A 19539-nucleotide genomic window follows, 5' to 3' on the forward strand; every position below is an offset into this window, starting at 1 on the left:
AGCAGCCGGCACCTGTGTTCTGCTGCCTGGTTTGTTTTTATTTTTCCCTTGCTCTTTCTAAAATCTCAGCCTCTAGTAACAACTCCAGCCAGATCCAAACATGCCAGCCGTCACCAGTGCTACTGAGAACTTGCACATGGAAAGTTTCCAGATACCGTCTCCTGGGTCTGCACTTCAAAGCTTCTCTTGGGGATGGGTTTGGTCAGCAGCTGTAGTCAGACAGGCTCATCAGAACCGACTAAGGAAAAGGAGTTTAGGAAAACACTGCTGAGTCCCTCTTCTCCATGTACGATGTACTTCATTATACACATATGGGAATATAATGTTTATCTATGCATACACAATTTATTATATTCTATATGAACATATAGAAACATATTTATGACTATTTGTTTCACTTGCAGAGTTAAAACGAGAAGGAGATATGTCTGCCTTCTGTCAAGAGCCTCTTTCCATTTTAAGAAAAAGTGTCAAATTATTTGCTTATTTTCTTCTGACCAGTCTTCATTTATTTGCTCCCAGCATGGTTACAATAAGCAAGTAATTTGCTTAAGGTAATTGACAAATATTTCTTGAAAAGGAGTAGGAAAATTATTATACCACCCTGGAGAGACCCAGCCACGTAACACACAGCATACCCAGATTCTATTTTTGCTTGTTTTTAAGAATGATTCTCTGGACAAATATGAGAACAAGATAAAAAATGTGCTACAAGGGCCTTTGGGTAAAGGCTAATTGAAGATTGGATTGACCATATGTCAGTTCCCCAATCTTGGTCTTCTTGATGTAAAACTTGAGCAAACAATGAAAATGGGATTTTGATTAGCCGGCAGCCAAAATTCCTATTTGTGGATTATTTACGTATTATTTTTAGATAATTATTCATTTAATTTTCCTTTAGTTTTGCTTTGCTTTTCCCTTAAGTTTCTCGTAAGATAAGGGAATAGAAAATGTAATTGACATTTATTTCAAGTGAGTGCCTGTTTACTCCGTGGTTAATAGTGATTACAAAGATTTGGTGATTTCATCTATCTGCACATCCATCAGCTCACCTCACAAGGAGCCTTCACCCACTATTGGAGGTGATGATGGCAAAGAACAAAGAAAAATTATTCCTCGTCCCTGGGAATGTCACCATCTCACCAGGAAAAAAGCTATCACATATCCTTCTCAGTTTCTGGCACTATGTTAGGCTTCTCATGAACATTCCCTTTCATTTTCATAAAACTCAAATACTTTTTAAGCTTAATGGACATTAATAGGGAAATTTCTGTAAACTTTATGAAAAGTGGGTCGAGCACGGTGGCTCATGCCTGTAATCCCAGCACTTTGGGAGTCCAGGGCGGGCATAACATGAGGTCAAGAGTCTGCGACCAGCCTGGCCAAAATGGTGAAACCCCGTTTCCACTAAAAATACAAAAATTAGCTGGGCATGGTAGCAGGCACCTGTAATCCTAGCTACTCAGTAGGCTGAGGCAGGAGAATCATTTGAACCTGGGAGGCAGAGACTGCAGTGAGCCAAGATCGCACAAATGCACTCCAGCATGGATGACGGTGCGACACTATGTCTTACAAAACAATTTTTGTTTTATGAAAAGTAACCCATTACTGTGAACTGGATCTTCTTTTAGAAGAAATAAGGCTTGAGAGGGCCCTTAAATCCTTCAGTAAGATTTGGGTTCATGGAGAGATGGTAATGAGACCAGGATATTTGGAACGGTGACATTTTCAAGGAAGCTGTGTAGGACTGGAATGCATGGCTGGATTTACTCTGGAGGCAGTGAGTGCCAATGATCAAGGAAACGACATAATTAAACTGATATTCTAGAAAGATTAATCTGGGATTTGTTATACAGGATTTCAGAGGCAGAAGGACTGAGGCAGGTTCCCTACGGCATCAGAGATCATAAACGAGGCTATGGAAATGGTGAATGAAATAAGAGGTCAGGTAAGGAAGGAGTAATGTAATGGAATGTGCAACTAAAATTGGAGGCAACCAAGGAGTCAAGAACAGGGTGACGGACAGAAGGGTATCCCCTGACAACAGAGGCCAGCTTTGGGGAGAAGTTGTTTTGTGAAAGATGATTGATGGCTTCTGTTTTAGAAATTCTCAGCTGTAAATGACATAGAGTGAGAGCCTTGTGTGGAGATTCTAGGATGACATCAATGTTGAAGACGTAGAACTGGAACTCTTTAGTGAAGACATGATATTTGTAACTGAAAAGGCAGGTATGTAAAAGAAAAGCAGTGGCATTAAGAGGATGGGAGAGGAGAGGAGGTGGGGGAGTGGGGGGGGAGGGGGAGAGAGAGAGAGAGAGCGCGAGAGAGAGAGAGACACAGAGAGAGAGAGAGAGAGATTGATTCCATCCTTTCCTGTCTGAGAATCAGACCTCAGGGAATGGCTAAGGTTTAAGAAAGGGAGAAAGGAGTAAACAAACAGCCAAAGAAGAAGGGTTATATCTTTGCATCATTAAAAAAAAAGAGAGAGATCTAGTCTCGGTTAATCTAGAGCGTGAATCCTAGAGAAAGACAAGAGGTCTTCCGATTTGGCAAGTAGATGCGTCAAAGTTGTAGAATGATTTCCTGTCAAGGGTAGAAGCAGAAATTATAAAAGTAAAAATGATTGCAGCAAGATTCCAAGGTATTACAGAAGGACTAATGAACAGTAAGGAAACGGACACAGCTAATTCAGACTACTTGCTGGAAATTTTTAGTTTTGAAAGAAGGGATGGAACTAAGGCAGCAGAATGGAAAAGGTTCCCCCCGCCCCTTTAAGAGTGATACAAAGTTTGAAAACATAAGGTCATGGTCCAACGGATAGAAAAGAGAATGAACGTGGCTGGGACCAACTGGTTCAGAAACTGACAAGAGAACTGTTTGGGGAAAACCTTTCACAACTTCCTTATTGAAAAACAGCAAGAAGAACATAATTTGAGAGAGTGTTTTTTTTTTTTTTTCACTTATTCTAGAGATGGCACTTTATTCTTCTAAGGATGGCACTTCCAGATGCACAGGAGAGAAAGTAATTCATTACATACGGTGGGTGACTTAGGACAGTAGTCCTCAAACTTCCATACATACCAGAATCTCTCAGGACTTGAAACAAGCTGCTCAGTCCCAATGATTCAGGAGTTCTGAGGTAAGGCCCAGAATGGGAATGTCTAACATGCTCTCAGGTGGTGCTGGTGTATTGTCGGTCTGGGGGCCACACTTTGAGAGCCACTTACTTAGGTTACTGGGGATAGCATCTCATGGAAAAGTCTGGTTAATTAGGCTAACATAGGAAGCATAGGGCCTGAGACTCTAGACATCATTCTCAAATACTCCTTCCCTCATGCCAGGAGCAAAAGAAATGAGATTTGACTGCACAGTATATAATGTCAGTAGCTTTTTATATGGTTATCCCAAACATTTCTGCTTCTCTTACAAAAACATTTTGAGAAGATAAAAGTTCTCTTAATTAACCCAGACTTACATTATCACACACTTCAGGACTGACTGGTCTAGATACTTCCTTCTTTGAATGCACATTACTTAAGGTGTTAAGTACATATGGCAGTGTTAGGATAGAATCAGGGTTTGACTGAGTTGAGATGAAAAATCATGCTTAGTGTACAAAGATGAAAATAGAAAACGCACTGAAGTGTCTTTCTCTGAATCCTAATGCCCCTACAATTGAAGCACATTTAATGTATTCAGCATGCTTCTCAAAATGAGAGGCAGAGAGGAAATATTATAGGGGAGGCAAAATTCATATCTTACATACGTATTTTATTACACATTAGCTAATAAAATCTTCGCAACAATCTTATTAGCAAGATAGTATTATTCACATTTTCTAGCTGAAGCAACTAGGTTTCATGAACATGAAAAGAACTTGCACAAAGTCATAGAAACTCAAGCTCAAGCCTTCAGAATCTCTTTCTACTATATATTTATCCTTGATTACTGTAGTCTACAAGACATACAGTATTTCTTTCCATTAAGGTCTCAGATCAATCATAACCCTCAGAATAACCTTGCAAAGTAATAAAGGGGAAAAACATTTGAGGAAATTGTCTACCTAACTTTGTCTTTTCCAAGTCAACTGCACAAAGTACTGCTCTCATCTTCAAAACTTCTTAACTCATTAAAACGTGCAAGAGAAAAAGAATATGTTGGGCTTGGAAGTTTAACATCTGGCCCATAACGCTTTCCCCTATTCTTGCTGAGAAATAACCTTTTTCAGTCATTTCTATCAGGGATTTTCTTTGAGTGTGAAGATATTAATACGGGAAAGATACTTTATTTTATATTCACTCTTTGCCTATTTTTTTTTTTTAATTAGAGCTAACCAGGCACACCCAGATGGAAAAATGACATTGAGTATCAAAGAGCAACTTCCCATTTGTTAACATCCAGCAGTAATCACAATAGCTTTCTATTTGGCGCTTCCAAGGACGACTCTGGAAATTTCAGGGCATACTGTATCTTCTGGTATAACACCATAAAATGAAGCCCATCGAAGCCATTATTGGGATGTGTGGTAGAAGTTTAATCACTTTGAAATGCCACACGCTAGCAAGATGTGAGCATGTGTAAAGTCTGAATTGAAATTCTAAGAAGAAATTTAAAAAAAAAAGTCTGGATCTATTTATTTTCCAGATGGATTCTGCAAAGCAACTGCCTCGAGTGTCACTGTATACTGTTAGATGCAGTGGCCTTGAAAAGTCATGCATAGAACCATGGCGGGATTTCTTTTTGACTGTTTGAATTTGGTTTGTATTATAGACATTGGCACCATCATAAAGATCTCTCTAGATCACAAAATAGGATAGGCTAAGCCATCTTTACTAGAATTAAATTTGGAAAAGATGTAATCATAAGCCCCCTTTCTTCTTATTTGGATCATCTTATTGATTCTCAACTAGCTGCCACAGTGCCCACTTACCACGGTCTCAGCGTGGTCACAGCAACTTAGAGCCCTTTGTGCCTGATGTGGGATATGAAACTGGTAATGCAGCCTGTGCTGGGAATATCTGATGCCAGAGTCCAAACTGATATGCATGTATTAATTTCAATAAGAGAGTTTTTCCTGTTTATCTCAACCACAGTTTTCCCTTTTGCATTTAAAGCTCTATTCCTTATTAGAAAATGTGAGCTGGGGAGAGTATTTTAACAAGACAGGTTGATGATAATCAGGGAAGACTTCAGATGAAGCCTTTTCACCACTGCTGTGGGCTCATGTATCCTACCTATGCCAATATGTACATGGACTCTAACCCAAATATGAATCTTCTACTGGAACTCAAATGAAAGAATCATACATTTGAATTCATGAAGCTTCAATCATTTTTGCTGAATGTAAAAAAAAGGATCTGAAAAGAATTATAGATTTGTGCTTAGCACTTATGCTCACTTAAGATTCTGAGAGTTTACTTCAAACTTTGTTTAGAGAGCTGGTGAAAAAGATATAGTGATGAAATAGTCACAGATATTGCAATTTTTTTTTTTTGAGACAGTCTTCCTCTGTCACCCAGACTGGAGTGTAGTGGCACAATCTCGGCTCACTGCAACCTCTGCCTCCTGGGTTCAAGTGATTCTCCTGCCTCAGTTTCCCAAGTAGCTGGGATTACAGGCGCTTGCCACCATGCCCAGCTAATTTTTGTATTTTTGGTAGAGATGGGGTTTCATCATGTTGGCCAGGCTGGTCTCAAACTCCTGACCTTGTGATCCACCCACCTTGGTCTCCCAAAATGCTGGGATTACAGGCGTGAGCCACCACGCCCGGCCAGATATTGCAAAATTTTATTTGACTCTAGTAACACTGAGTGACTTTGCTAATGAAGAAATAGGTTCTGTGGATATCAAGACTGAAGCAATGGCTGCAGTTTAAAATGAACAGAACCACCTCTGGATGCATACCTCTTAAAAGATGCCTGTGCCTTTGATTGCTCTGGAAGAAATCACGACACAATTCCAAGCAACTGGGATGCCCATGTGGGACTTCTGTTGATTAGAGAAAGGTACCTCTTTTCTCAAGGCGGACATCATCCCACTGCAGGCACATTCCTTGGTGACTGCATCCAAGGCCAGATTTCAGTCCCCACCCACTCAACCTTTCAGTTTGTCGCCCTTGTGCAGTTAACAACCTATGCAACCAAGTGTGGCAGCTCTGTCAATCAATCATAGACATTTCTCACGTTTTTGGCTGTCTTCTGATTCTTTCATGCTATGTGACTGCAATTCAGTGGGGTTTTAGGCTTCTAAGATAGACAGTATTGTGCTTTGGAACAAAGCTGGATACAAATCTTCTGCCTTGGCTGTAAAGATACTTCTGAGGGTAAAACATGAAAAGCAGCAGATGATTTCCTGACAAAACCAACCCACATAGTATATTAAGAAAGCATCTACATTGTAACCTCTGGTGGGTTCAGAAAAACAATACTGCTCCTTAAGACTACTGCAAATTCTAAGTTGGCTTCATGGCTGAGAAAAAGAATATTAATACAGTACTTGGAAGGAGGAAAAGTCATTTATAAACCCTAAGTGCTCCTATCATTCTGCCTGCATAATAGGCATAGGGCAACTCAAGATGCTCACCGCAATTATGTATACTTGCGTCCTTTACATGTTTGTGAGGTTATATGGCAAATACAAAGACTACAATTGTATGCTAAAAAGAACCTCAAATATAGGAAGTCAGGTGGCTTTTTGGAGGTCATGGTGAGCAATAACAACCAGAGAAAAGACTTTGGTCAAAAGAAATTTGTGAAGGCTTCTCAAAGCATAATTACTGACCTGACATTTTTCAAGAAGCAATCTCATCACCACACCCTTTGCTCAGGGTTTATTAAAAAGTCATTTCAGAAAGCATTTCTTTCTCTTCTTAAAAAAAAGGGAGTGGGGAGAGATGTAGCAAAGATGATTATATATCCCAACTCTATAACTTTCCTCATTTAGAAGGAGGCCAAGAGATGATAAAAAATTTCGCTGAATGTCGCAGTCTTAAGGTCATGAATACATAATTGCATACTAAGATGACATAAAATGATCACTGCAAGACAATTTCCTTTCATTTCAAGCAGTCAATTTGTTACATACATGCCATTTTCTAAGACATGTCATAGGAACAATGGATTCACACCATCAGTGTAAGAAATAATATTCTTTTTGACATCAGACTAGCAACTTGAATCAACTTGCTTGAAAGTCATTACTATTATCTAGCTCACTTTATCAAATCACTGCAGTGGCTCCAAAATGTTTTTCAAATCAAATGAGAACTCCTAACTCTAGGATTCAAGTAGCTTTGCTTTTGATGCTTTTTACATTACTTTCCTCATCACACTGTATCTGTCCCTTTTGCACACTGGGCCCTCTCTTTTGTCCCTTCCCCTGATCTGTTGCCTTCACCATAGCTGTCTCCTCCAGTTATAATTTCCAGTCCCCGTGAAACACAAACAAAAGAAGATATTTGTTTAAACTTAAAGAAACTATCCAGGTGTGGTGGCTCACGCCTGTAATCCCAGCACTTTGGGAGGCCAAGGTGGGTGGATCACAAGGTCGGGAGTTCAAGACCAGCCTGGCCAAGATGGTGAAACCCTGTCTCTACTAAAAATACAAAAAATTAGCCGGGCGTGGTGGCATATGCCTGTAATCCCAGCTACTTGGGAGACTGAGGCAGAGAACTGCTTGAACCTGGGAGGCAGAGGTTGCAGTGAGCTGAGATTGCACCACTGCACTCCAGCCTGGGTGACAATGCAAGACTCTGTCTCAAAAAAAAAAAAAAAAAAGAAAAGAAAAAAGCAAACTATAATATTCCAGATAAGCTTTGGTTCCCCAACTTTCGGTAATCCTCAAATTCTCAAACACCTTCCACCCTCTCATTGTATTTATTTATGCTTTATTTAGGTGAGGCATATGACATTAATATAATTCATAATCATTGGCAGATTACACTTTTTCCAACACTTCTGAGCCCAAGTACTGTTTACTGAAATCCAAGTAATCTTATAAAAAAGGGAAAACAAATAACGAGGTTAATGATTTATCCAGAACCACCAACTAAAATCGCTGGCAATATGAAATGAAAACAACAGCCTAAATTAGCTTTGGAAGAAATCACAGCAGAAATCCATGCAACGGGGATGCCCATGTGGGACTTCTGTCAATTAGAGAAAGATACCTAATGACCACAACGATGAGAACAAAAGTGTCATGAGAGATGTGACTACAATGTAGTGAGTCTAATATTTGAAAGTGATAGTGGACCTAATTTCATTTCTAAGATGCAAATTCCATGTTAACGGATATAGCGCTATACACACCCACATCTGGATCTCTATATATAATATGCTGAATTCTTACCTTAACAGAATATTAACTGAATATGTTATATTACAATACATAACATACAGCTCATAATTTTACTTAAGTGCATACTGTGAACAAAGAGAGGCATTAAATTCTTTACACGATACTCTGTTCCTCGTTCTTCCCTTTGCTCTCTCTACCCCAGCTAGGATGGTCCTTGCTTTTCTTTGAACAGGTTTTGTATGTGCTGTTCACCTTGCCTGAAATGTTCTATGTTTAGATAGCCACTTAGATTGCCGCCTTACTCTTCAGGGTCTCTGTTCAAATTACAGATGACTTTTCTAATATTTAAAAATTACGATTTGTCCACATAAAGATTTGTGTGTAACTATTTGGAGCAGGTATACTCATACTAACCTGGAACCAGAAACAATAAAATGTCCCATGAAAAAGTGAATGAGTATAGACATTGTGGTATATTCATACAGTGGAATGCTAAGTGGCAATAACAGAGAATTAATGCCGGATATACTTTAAAAAATATAAAAAATTACTTATTTTATTGTTTTGAACTTTTATTTTAGGTTTAGGAGTATATATGAAGGTTTGTTATATGGGTAAACTCAAGTCACAGGGCTTTGTTGAACAGATTATTTCATTATCCGGGTATTAAGCCCAGTATCCAATCATTATTTTTCCTGCTCCTCTTCCTCCTCCTCCCACCCTCCCCTGTCAAGTAGACCCCAGTGGGTGTTGTTCCTTCTTTGTGTTCACAAGTTCTCATCGTTTAGCTCCCATTTATCAGTGAGAACGTGGTATTTGGTTTTCTGTTCCTGGGTTAGTTTGCTAAGGATAATGGCCTCCAGCTTCATCCACATTCTTTCAAAGACACAATCTCATTCTTTTTTATGAGGAGAATGCCTGACTTAATGACACAGACGGATCTCAAAAATCTTACATGGCAAGAAAGAAGCTGGTTTCAAATAATTCAATTTATATGAAAGGCTACAAAAGATAATCGAATCCATAGGACAGAAAGTAGATCAGTGGTTGCCAGGGTAGGAGGAGGGTAGAGGGTGAGGAAGGAGCCCAGAGTAACTCTTTAGGGTGACAGAGGTTTCTATAACTCAGTGGTGGTGATGGTCACATGGATGTATGCATGTATTAAAACTCACTGAACTGTACACATAAAATAATGTTTTTTATTGTATGTAAGTTTACCTCAATAAAGTTGATTAAGAATGTATGAAGATTACCAGACATACTGTATAAAGCTGGGACCGGGATTCACTTCCAGGTTGTTGGGACTCTGGAGCCCGTTCTGTGAACCACTGAGTTCAGAGCTGAGTGAATTTTTTGTTTTAAATAAATACAAAACCTCAAATAAGAAAATGATTGTTGAATTTTAAAAGAGGCTGTAAAAGAATGTAGAGGGGTGTGTGTGTGCACGCACGTGAGTGTTTGTGTACTTTGCTAAGACTGTCTCGACTTAAATCATTTTTGGGCATCTTATTTTGGAAATGGATTCAGAATCCAATTATGAGTGGTTCAATTTCATTACTTTATAGTCAAAATACACTTTTGGACTGACATCAGCCTCTATAATCCCAAGCTTAGAGCTTGATGACATATATCTTTGCTTAAAGTATCAACCATAACCACAAAATATTAAGAGTTGCTGTTATTAAAAATAGTCAAAGTCATGTGCTAAAATAAGAGTCTTACAAATACCTAGGTGAAGTCCAGCCTCATTAGAATTAGAGATTTGAATTTCTTCAGGTGATTACACAAATGAGACGTCTACATTCTCTTAAATGTAGATACTTTTACACATTGTTAAAAATCATACTTTCAACTCACAGATTTATACTGTATATCAATTACTAGAGTTGATAGGCTGTTGACAGGTTACAATCAGCTCAGATTTCTATCATTAGTTCCTATGTCGAAGCAATTAATTACAGCTTTAAAGATTTAGTAGGTTGAACTTAAGGTGACATTTAAATATTTAAATTAATTTGCCAAACAGAATTTAAGTATAGTTGCATTATCATTGATATATGATAAATGGATAAAAAGCTTTGGTGACATATTAATAATCATTTTATTATGAAGTCCTTGATATATTTTCTCTAGCCCACTCCAGGTAACTGAATTAATTTTCAATCCCCCAAAAACATTCTAATTCACATCACAGTTCCATGTCTTTATTCACATTTCAAGGAGTGGAAATCTTCACCTATAAAAATAGACTTTTAAGACTCTTTTTGTTTGAAACTTTCCATTTTCAAAGCAGTTTTCATTGAATTCATTCTTCTCATTATGTTTAGTATTAGCTATCCACATTCCATAAAACCAAGGTACAAAAACTTGAATTGGCTTCCTCAAAGGCCACAGAAAATATCACTAATAGACTTTCTACTTGAATTTAAAGGCCCTTAAGATTTCGGCAAAAGCACAAAACCACTCCAAACATAGTTCTCTTCATTAACTAATAATATCTTATATAGAGATAACAGGCAAATAGTGCAACCATCATTTTAATTCTATTTTGTGAATGGATTTTCAGTGTGAAACCACATGCATTTAAAACTGACAGAGATGAAAGGGCAAAACAAAATGAAACCCCCAAAGTCTCACAAACCTAATGCCATCATTCAGTCAAGGACAGGCATAGAGAAAACATCACTCTCCGTTTGTAGAAAATATTTTTGACCATCACATATTTGGTAGGTATGAGTAGAACATTATGATGAGACAAGTGGACATTTTGGACATAAGACTCCAGATTAAGCCATAATTAAGCAGTTTCCTATCAGGACGTCTATATTCCCATGGAGATGTTTGGGTAAATCATCTCCCAGACAAAAGAATAAAGGTAAAATTTTGTGTGATTCACATTTTGCGGGGGGTGGGGGGGGTGGTAAATGAGCTAGAAGCTCATCTGTACAATGGCCAATAAACACAAAAATAAAAGGGTTTCAGTTAACAAATATGAAATGGGTATACCTTCACAGTGCACAATGGTAGAAAACAGAATCTTAAAAAAATATATTAGGTGGCATTTCCAGGGAGCATATTTTATTAGAATCAAATGTATTTACTTCCCTCTGTCTTTTCAAGTAGGAAGGGCCTTATTTCTGCAAGTGGGATCAAGACTGGAGTCAAGTGACTGAGTCTAATACCACCTCTGACACTGACCGGATGAATAACATTTCACTTCAACCTTTCTTCAAAACCATGATGTATAGATTACCAATTAAAGCATATTTGTAGCCTAAATCACAGCGACCAACAGAGTATCAGCATAGCAGTTAGTGAAGATGGTATATTATTTGTACAGTGAAATAATAAAGTAAAATGAACTTGACTTTTTCAAATGGTAACACATCAGAAATCACTTTATACTCAAAACTCAAAAACCCATTTCAAAACCTTTCGTTTTGATTGAACACAGAGCATGCTTAATGGGTTCAGCACTTCTAATTCTTTTAAATAAGTGTTACAAACTGAAAGCAAGACTGGTAGGTATTAAAAATATATTGGAACATCTTAAAATCATCAACCCTACCAGTGGAAATAAAATGACAGCAATGAAAAGTAACCCAGGTTATTAAAAGTTAAGGCCTCGGAGGCTAAGTCATGTTAGACTGTCAATTGTTTTCCCCACGGTGGGTTATCAGTTAGAAATTTTAAAAAATCTAGTAGTTTAGTTGTGGTCAAAGAAAGAGTCAGTGGGGATGGGGAAGGTTTCAGCAACATGCTGGTAGAAAAAAAGAGACTTACATAGTCTGGGAGGACAGTGAAATGGAAGGCGTGGTAACCTCTCTCACTTAGTTGTCATTTTTTGATTTTCAATGACATTTTTTTCATTCTTTCGCCTAGTAAAGATGACAGAAGGTCCTAATTTATTATCTGACGTCTATTCCTGTACCTAGATTTAAGAGAGTTTAACTGTACACAGTCATATAATCCAATATAAACACTTTGAAAAAAAAAAAAAAACTAGATCACTGATGTTGCATGCATTTAATTATAATTAGAACTGCACACCCAAACCAAAGATGAGGACTAGGGGCAAGAATCAGCCTGCACATCTCAGGCACTGGTGGTAGAGAAGGTCGGTAGAGATGCAGTTTCCTCAGATTATAGCAGCAAAAGGGAGGAGATCACAAGAAAGAGCTAACTTCTTCCTGAAATGATACAAGCCATGGGTTATGAAACATGCCTGAATTAAAATCAACCGCATGGCTCTATGGATCTACATATAATCTACACCCAAATGGAGCTGGTCAAAACACACATCAGACGCCACAGAAGATACTCTCCACAGCAGATGTCCTCTGATGCTAACATTAACCTGAATTTTAGACAATAAGAGAAGGATCACCAATATTTATCTAATGTGACCTAGCAGATTGTTGGGGCTTGACTGAAGAAAATTAGGTGGAGGGTAAATTTTTGTTTCTGCATGTAAGTTACACCAGGGCAGGTCAGATTAGTCAACGCCATGGTGTCCCTGACATTTCTTCCCCTCATCCCCCAACTTTCTGGGCTTCAACATGTGCTGGGTTGGCATGCTCATGAAATACTGGTAAATAAATGAAGAGATAACATCCATTAAATTCCAGGAAGAAAAACCACCTGGAATGGCAAAAGCCTTCACTTTTATGGCTAATTCGTATGTTTTAAGGAACACAAAGGAGAATTAAAAAGAAGAGAAACAAAACAAAACAGAAAGCCTTTTTATAAGCAGAAAGGGAAGGGATCAAGAGAGGAAAGAAATAATATTAACAAAATCCCAAACAACCTAATGCCAAAGACACCTCCTAGCATTGCAAATATTGGTCAGGAGCAAAATACTGGAATTTAGATTTCAGTTCTCTAGTGGCAGAATATCACATCTGTTCATCTGGTCCAAGGCAAGTAATTTCCTATTCTTATGGGGAATCTAAAGAAGATTTTTTGATAGGTACATGATATTTGTTCCATTTAATTAAAAAAAAATCTCTGGAGGAGGTTTAAAGTCAAAAGCTGTTGTCTAAAACTTAGCTAGGATTATTCACAAGATGAGCAAGGCAAAACAATGTTGAGTCAGTTTCCATAGGTATGTATTCATCGGGTTATGCTTATTTTGAAAAAACTAATCTACTGGAAAAGATATTTTAATTACACTTTCAGAGATTGTTATTATATTTAAGAAGGGGCAGGACAGAATAATCTTAGTTTGATTAAAATTGTTGAAAATTAAGGTATATTAGCATAAGAATGTTTGTATGTGGCTTCCCTCTCTGTGAGGTCATCTCATTATAGGGTCATTTATAGAGTGCTTTTACAAGGAGGGCACAGAAAAAGGAGAAGAAAATTCTCTGTCCCTAGCTCCTTAGTGAGCCACTCCAGGGTAATCCTACTCTCCGAGAAACAGAGATGAGTCATCAGAGAGCCACATTCTTTAATTGTCAAGGCCGACTTCCCAGCCTGAATGAGAACCTGTCCAAGCCAGCAGTTGCTTCAGGAGGAAGATCCCTGTTCTAGTCCATAATACATGTGGGTACGGACAGACCAAGTCTGCCTTCAGGAGGGCAGCACAGAAGTCTAGTTTGTACATCATCTAGCTCTGCTGTTTGCCTAGGATGTAGGACATGGGGGTATGTTTGAAGACATGTAAGGAGGTTGTATAATATGGATTTGGTAGGGTTTTGGTAGAGGCTTTTCACTGGGGTGTTTGCTTTTCTGAGGTTGTCAGTGATAACAAAGACTGTCAAGTCTAGTGATGTCTGAACTCCAAAACTGAGTTGTTTGCTACTCTAAGCGGCTTCTGCTTTACCTGGCGAGAAAGAAATTCTGATGCGGGCACTGATGTCCCTATTACTGACAGGTACCTATAGAGCAATTTGTGAAACTGCTCTCATATTTTTTTTTAAACACTCTTCGAACAAGTTATTGATAAATTACTCAACACTGGGACACAAAAGCAAGCCCAAGGAAGAACAGGTATTTTCAGATTCGTTTCATGCACATATTTCACCCAGTGTTAGGACTGAGTTGGGTGGGACAAAGGAGGGCACCCAAGACCACACGTTTCTGTAGGCAGGCAAGTTCCGTTTTCTCCAGTCTATGGAGAAAGGTGACTATGGATTCCTGCTAAGCAAGACCTGCAAAGCTGGCTGACCTAATTTAAATACAAGCCCTTGTTGAGCTCTTGTTGTGGGAACCTCTTCTAAGCATTAGCTCTTTTTTGTTCTTTCCAGTTGCTATTTCATAAAAAGTCACACCATCTGTCTACAGTCCTAGTGCCCTGTACTGTCCACTTCCCCAAAGCATGTTGCTTCCCCTGCCAGCCTCTGCCTCAATCACATTTATTTGTGGGACTCTAGGGATGGGATGGTAATGTTTAGAGCAGAGAAGAAAATAACTCTGTTTTTAAAGTCATCTTATTATGATCCTGTTCAGATGAAATATGGGACTTGCTATCAACAAAATTACAAAACAATCCCACTGGGAGCCCAGCCCATTCAGAAGAATTCATCTGTGAAAAAGCGAACTTTGACTGTTACTCTTGGCAGCCATCTAAGAGAAGAGTGAAATATTATACTAAATATTGCCACGTGCAATAGTAAAACACCATCTCCTCCTTGCCAGAAGCAGTGCACAGCCCCCTTCAGATTCAGGTTTGGGTCTGGTGATTTAGTCTAAATTCTGTTTCCCCCTCTCCTAAACCAACAGAGGTTTTCAAAACAGCTGCATGTTTGTTAGAACCATTTGCTCTTTTTAAATTGCCAAAAAGGAATAAGTAAAACTAAGCCATTTATTTGGGTTAAAGTTTCCTCAGCTTCATGGAGGTTAACATCCTTAGTCTGTGATCCTTCTCTTAAGAAGTTCATTCCAGCTTTCAACCAGCCACGGTTATGTGTCGGCCCCTTCTCTCCCCTGCAGCCTCATGGATTTATATCATAGGAGCTGGGAGCATGTGAAGTTAATCAAAATGAAACATACATATGGCAAATTACATCCTGGATTTTCTGGAACAACTGAAATTTTAAATAATTTTGATGTCACCCACACAATTACAACTTTGGGATCAAACGTCTTGATTTGGGCTTCAGAGAAGGCAATGCCAACAGGTATTCACAACTGCAGATTAAAAGTTCATTGAACACTGCTGCATTATATAGTTTACATGCATGGAAAGGTGTTTGATAATATTCCAATGCAGAGAAATATTCTTTTCCTAAAAATAGAGTGAAGTCTTCAAAGAAGATATTAATCAAAGAACTATTGATGTGGCACTGGTTATCTAGGATATTTATAGGTTTTGTTTTAGCATGAATCTATAATAAATCATTTTCAAATAATTAAAAAATATACATTCTGGCAGAAATATTTGCATATATTGGTCATATAAGGAAATATATAAGGATATATTAAGATCATATGTAAGATATGATATGTAGATAATATTACTTAGCATCCAAAATGTTTAAATTATTAGGGCCCTTAAAAATTAAATGACTTGTTCATGACCATGTTACCAATGGCTTGACCATCAGAACTTCAGTTTTTAAGTAGATGTGCCCTATGCTATGAAAACACTGTATTTCATCCATACAGATATATGATGATTCTAAGATTATTTGGGAATATGTTTTAAGTCTGCAGACATAAACAAATTAATCTTTGTTATAATTTAGATTAATGAATTACAAGTTTATTGTAACAGGTCACTTACAACTTGAGTAAATATACTAAACTTTAGATATATGTTTTATACAGCTGTTTTATTTTTATTATAACATATATTACCTACGGCAACAAATAGAATGGCTACTGTTAAGACTTCGGGAACTATGATCTGTATTAGCCATGGGAAAATATCAGTACTTGTTACATACTGTGCACAATTGCATAAGGACTGGACATTATAAAGCTTCATCAGAATTTTTAGTTTATGTAAAGTCACATTTCTTAGAATTATTGCCTGTTTTTCTGTTTGTGGAAGGTTTTCAAACAAACAAAAATGAAATTTGTAGAATGCATGGCCTTAGCAACAAACAGTACTACAGTAAATGAACAATATATATCAGTTATTATTTAAGTGGAAGTAGTCCTATAGATGGTGAGGAATTTTAAAATACATTATTATAAATATCACTTAGATACTCAATGACAGCAAATAGTAAACTAATCAGGGTCCATAGGTCGACTGTATGTGGGAGTTGGTAGATCTTTTAAAAAAAACTGACCTATACTGTGGGAAGCCAAAGAAATCTGCCTTATCTGTGTAGTTTTAACTGAAAAAAAATCAACCTGCCCTTTATTTACTAAAAGATCAAGTTCTTCGTGTGTCAGCACAAAATTTAAAGTTTTGTTTAAGGGGCTCTATTTCCTGCTCTCCATTTAAAATGGGGGAAAAATAAAAATATTTTGCCTGTGACAGAATATGAAAGAAGTTCTCACCCTTAAAACCAGCAGCATTGGTTTTCCAGTCATTAGCGTTCAAATGTCCCGCACGGGAAGTCCTGACAATAACATGCTGTACGTCTCTCCAGGTCAGAAACGGACTGGGGAAAGACAAGGTAAGAATCATTGTACCAAAAAAAAAAAAAGATGGGGGAAGCAGAGAGTCACAAGCAAATTAAAAAAGCAAAATCAAGATGGCAAAGTACTAAAAACAAAGGGTCAGAGATTTGGGTTTGGGATAACCAAATGCCAAATGCCGCTCTTGTTCTCAACATGGAGAAGTGACATTAGTCTGTGGGAGGCAGAAAACGTAACCTTGAACTGAAGAAATAATAAGACTGTAGTCAGGGTAACTTAGTTTTTAAAAGGGTGAGTGTTTCCAGTTTCCTCAACAAAATGGCTGCCCACTATGGCACTCTTTTCCTTTGCATAAAAGCTTGCATCATCATCATCAGATTACAGTAAGCTAAAATCAAAACGGAAGGCCTCTGGAACATTTCTTCTTGAATCATCAAATAGTTAGGTAATTGAGTTGCAATTTACCAAAAGACCTTAGCAATGTTTAATCTTCTATACACATATATGTGGGCTATGAAAAAATCTCAAAGAAACAGCATCCTAAGTTTCAGCATTTTTAAGGATGAGAATATGGTACAGAATTCAAAGACTGGCTCCAAGGCACAGACAGCTCTAACAGTATTCTTCATTTACAATGGGTAGTTGTTATACTGTGTTATTAGATACCCAGTTTTTATGACTACTAGCACTGAAGAGCACAAAAGAGACTACTAAGTAGGAGACACTTTCATTGGAGAACTGCAATGATAATCATAAACACACAGAAAACAAATCCAAACACATACACAAAGACTTTTATTCCCTTTCATGGACTATGTATATACTCAAAGCTGTTTGACTTAGCACATGCATACAATTCTAATCAGAATACTTATTCGCTTCCGTCTTGGACTCTGAGGTGTGCTGATCTTTCACTTAACTAGGAAATATGGCAATTTTCATGCAGTGTGTGCAGCCATTTTATTTGTTTCTCACCAGCCACCTTTACTTTAGCAGTCATATTTGCAAAGGATGGGAGAGAATCTTTAGAGGAGAAAATTACTCACTACCTGCCTTGAGGCGTGATAGGGTTTGGGGTAGTCTTTCTGCACTCTCTTTTGTAGGTGTCTGGACATTGGGGTCTTTCAGGCAGAGGGAGAACTTTTAATATCTTAATTATATCTAATTTTTCATGATAGGGCCTGTATGTTGCTTCACTTTATACTATATTTTTTTCCCATCTTACTCACCACATCTGTGTTTTTTAGGGTGGTCAGGGCGGCCTTCTAGTAGGAAGGGGTCTAGTGATCAGATTCTGGCTCCTTCATTTTCTATCTACGTGAAATTAATCTCTGAAAGTCTTAGTATCCCTACTTAGAACATGGAGGCTAATATCTGCTTTACTTCGTTGTACTGATTGAATCAGTTAAAATAATGCCAAGTACTTCACCTTGCGCCTGGTGCATAATAAGCTATTAAGAAGTGGTAGATAGCAAAGCGTTTTGCTAAATTTGCAGCCACAGCTCTTATTTGGTGACTTGAATATGAAAGAAATGGGGAAAGAAAAGTACTATTGAGTTCTGATACTTTTTCTGTTATGCTCTTAGATTAAAAATAAGAGGAGAGTGAGAATTGCCATTTTTTTAAGTTTCCAGAGTGGGGTAAGACTGGATCTAGACTGCAAGGTAAAGTTACATTAACAAAAGAACTTGAATTTTGGAAATTAAAACCTCTCTGTATGAACTTTAAAAATATGAGAACAACGGAAACAATTATTTTATTAGGCTATAACACTTGTTACGAACCAATTTTAGAACCCAATAAAGCAAGCAACTTTCAATAAAGGGAGGGAGGCTGCTTGATGGAATCTAGGAGGCAGGATATTTTGCTTCTAAAACAAATAGCATGATTTGACCCTTTGCTGACTAACACTAAATTCACATGATCATTCAGGAGACTCAATGCACTACTGTCGGGGAAATTAGAAAATAAGTCAAGGGATAATTCTGAATGCCAGTCTCTACGTAAGTTGTTCTAGCTCTGCCTAAGATGTGATGTCCTAGTTATTAGGGTGAAGGGCAAAAACAAGAAGAAATCTTGGTCCAAAAAGACATTCTAGCCACTTATTTATAATAAAGTAGAATCCTCCCAAGTGAACATTTATGTTTTTGTTTTGTCGTGTGTAAACAGCGAGACACCAAAGAGCCCATTTGGATTTGATGAAAATATCTAAATTAACCTAGTTATTTTAAAATAACATTGATACACAGTTAAAACTTTCATGTTCCCCTTTAGGGAGGAGAAAAAAAGAAAAGAAGTCAGCGTCTCATGTTACCTATCACCAGGGCAAGATTCCTCCAGAAATATCAAGCAAGAAATTCTGATCATTGGGAGATCCACATTTTCCCTAGTGTACCTTAGCACTAAAAATTTAATAATTATAATAGAACAGGGAACACTGACATTGATCTTATACCTTAAGCACCTGCATTCTGGCAGATTCAGGAAGCCTACCGCATTCAAACTCAAACTGAAGACATATGAGTTACTTGTTCTCACGCTAAGTAGCAAAACTTAGTTCTTGGAGTGCTTGTAATTAAAAAGAAGAAATCAGTTTCAGGAAATTGGAACTGCAGGTAGAATGAGGAGGTGTTTGGATGGTTTTATTCTGATACCTGATAATCCACAACTTGAGAAATGATCTAATTTGAGAATTCCTGAATTTCA

The 19539-nt window shown here is 37.7% G+C and overlaps 1 protein-coding gene across 5 annotated transcripts in view; it reads right to left on the reverse strand.

The window, feature by feature from the left end:
- Positions 1-19539, reverse strand: part of PCSK5 (proprotein convertase subtilisin/kexin type 5) — a 467438-nt gene that overhangs the window by 201735 nt on the left and 246164 nt on the right. For all 5 annotated transcript variants that reach the window (XM_074394654.1, XM_074394653.1, XM_074394655.1 and 2 more), the window contains one exon: positions 16753-16856. In XM_074394654.1, coding sequence (XP_074250755.1) covers positions 16753-16856 — 104 coding nt within the window. The remainder of the gene's footprint in view (positions 1-16752; positions 16857-19539) is intronic.

Source organism: Saimiri boliviensis, chromosome 2, assembly GCF_048565385.1.
Source record: "Saimiri boliviensis isolate mSaiBol1 chromosome 2, mSaiBol1.pri, whole genome shotgun sequence".
In the NCBI taxonomy this organism is placed as follows: Eukaryota; Metazoa; Chordata; class Mammalia; order Primates; family Cebidae; genus Saimiri; species Saimiri boliviensis.